This window comes from Sprattus sprattus (assembly GCF_963457725.1).
Source record: "Sprattus sprattus genome assembly, chromosome: 14".
NCBI classification, from domain to species: Eukaryota; Metazoa; Chordata; class Actinopteri; order Clupeiformes; family Clupeidae; genus Sprattus; species Sprattus sprattus.
The window spans coordinates 11,659,193-11,661,692 of NC_137912.1; the positions used below are offsets into that span (position 1 = coordinate 11,659,193).

The window sequence follows — 2,500 nt, forward strand, 5'->3', positions numbered from 1 at the left end:
TTGTCATTTTGAAATATGTATGTCACGCTTGAATAATAGACTTGTTGAACAGGCTGCTTAATTAACTTAAAGCACGACTGTGTGAGTTGCACAACAAGCCGTGAGAGACCCTGGGTGTCCAAGATTGCATTAGGATACACATAATTAAATATGAAGTAGAATAATGTAGCTCATACCGCGCACACGCAGGAAACACCACCCACGCTGATATGCCTTCGCTCCCCACCTCCTCCCCCCGTAGTCTGAAGTTGTTCATATTCGTCAGTGCGCCTGAACGACCCACCACAGAAGGAGTTTGAACGAACGCACTGTACGAGCTATGTGTGGAGACGGTAGAACGATTGTGCTCGGGAAGGAGAACTCTACGGCCGAACGATGACACAAGCCTTCGTTCAAAAGCTGTACAAAAGACAGTGACTGTGAGAGGACACCTGGGGTACCTTGGGAACTTGAGTCGGACAGCTGGTGAAATCTGTGGGCGTTGTCTTATTTGGTCCTCGCGGACGGCTTCAGTGAGAGAAAAAAGGAAACAGTGACTTGGAGGTACGCACCTGCCGGCGCCAACGCACTTCGTGTGACTGGGAGGATGAAACTATTAGATAGAACGCCTAAGAGCAGCAGTGCTCCCACACGTGAATTTGAGGGAGACATTCTGGGATATACGGCATCGTAACTCCATCTCGCTATCCCCAAACGAGCCAGAGAGTCCAGAGCGCACAGGAGAAGACCCAAGAGCGCGGAGGTCTCAGCACTGCGCACACAGGAGAGGTAACCTGTCCCAAAAGCTTTGTCATTTGGAGTTTTGAGGCGGCATTTTATTGCGCCAAAAATAAATAAGTAATTTTTTTTTAGCGGACTTAATAGTGGGAAAGGAGGGTTTATCACTGTAAATATTTTTTAACGACTTATATGTACAGAGTAAGCGCTTTATAAATTATTCGTACATAAAGTTGTAATTCAGCGGTCACACTATGGCAGCGCTGAGGAAGAAATTTGGGGATGATTATCAAGTAGTGACCACCTCGTCCAGTGGCGGCGGGTTTAACCAGGCAGCCCCAGAGAAGAAAAAGAAGCGGCAGCGCTTTGTGGACAAAAACGGCCGCTGCAACGTCCAACATGGGAACTGGGAGGCCAGTAGGTATCTTTCGGATCTCTTTACCACCTTGGTGGACCTCAAATGGCGCTGGAACCTCTTCATCTTCATCCTCACCTACACAGTAGCGTGGCTATTCATGGCCTCTATGTGGTGGCTCATCGCTTTAATACGAGGAGATCTCAATCAGGCCCACGACGACAAATACACACCCTGTGTTGCCAACGTCTACAACTTTCCCTCGGCCTTCTTGTTTTTCATTGAGACAGAAGCCACCATTGGTTATGGCTTCAGGTACATCACGGATAAATGTCCAGAGGGGATTATTCTCTTCCTTTTCCAGTCAATTTTGGGGTCGATTGTGGACGCGTTTTTGATTGGCTGTATGTTCATAAAGATGTCCCAGCCGAAGAAGCGTGCCGAGACACTGATGTTCAGCGAGAACGCAGCCATCTCCATGCGTGATGGCAAACTGACGCTAATGTTCCGAGTGGGCAATCTCAGGAACAGCCATATGGTGTCAGCTCAAATCCGCTGCAAACTGCTCAAAGTGAGTAGCCTACACGATCACACCTGTGAAGATCTTTAAGTTATTTAGCCTTTCAATGATTGTCAATGATTGTCAGTTCCTGATTGCTAGCTGCAAATACCAGCCCCCTGTTTGGATGAGCCTTCACAGACTCCTTTTTAAAATTACATTTACAAATGGATAAAGCTGGATTAAAAATGAGAAATGTCATCATGTTACAAAGATCAGCAGTAAAATGACTTCAGGTAGACAAGCCTCAGTTTTGTTAGACTTAGATTTGCTTTTCAAAATGATAATTCCTCACCTATCAGGCCTAGAGGCAGGGCCTATTGTCAACAAGCAGTCACTACCAGACCAAGCTATAGAATTTAAATAGTTTTTTTAAGGACACATTTTTTACATTTGTGTTATGCTCTGGTTCTTTGATCAACAGAGATTTTTCCTGTGTTCTTCCTCCCCTTGCACTCTCCGTCCCTCCCTCTGTCTCTGTCTCTCTCACACAGTCTCGACAGACACCGGAGGGTGAGTTTCTCCCTCTGGATCAACTGGAGCTGGACGTCGGTTTCAGCACAGGGGCGGATCAGCTCTTCCTCGTCTCTCCCCTCACCATCTGCCACGTGATCGACTCCAAAAGCCCCTTCTATGACCTGTCCCTCCGCTCCATGCAGACGGAGCAGTTCGAGATAGTCGTCATTTTAGAGGGAATAGTGGAGACCACGGGTGAGACAGTCGTCAGAAATCCCTTATATGGTTCTTATGAGGGAATGCAAATATGCTATTGTCCTCTTGGGAATATGGATGATAACCTTCTGTGATCCTGAAAATGGCTGGAAGTAATAATTTAATTTAATATTTTAATAATTGAATGACTCAAATGA

The 2,500-nt window shown here is 46.2% G+C and overlaps 1 protein-coding gene across 1 annotated transcript in view; it reads left to right on the top strand.

The window, feature by feature from the left end:
- Positions 1-971: 971 nt before the first annotated feature.
- kcnj3b (potassium inwardly rectifying channel subfamily J member 3b) overlaps positions 972-2,500 on the top strand; it is a gene marked incomplete at both ends in the record, with an annotated part of 10,691 nt that continues 9,162 nt past the window's right edge. Inside the window, 2 exons of the mRNA XM_080851113.1 lie at positions 972-1,643; positions 2,126-2,342. Coding sequence (XP_080707239.1) covers positions 972-1,643; positions 2,126-2,342 — 889 coding nt within the window. The remainder of the gene's footprint in view (positions 1,644-2,125; positions 2,343-2,500) is intronic.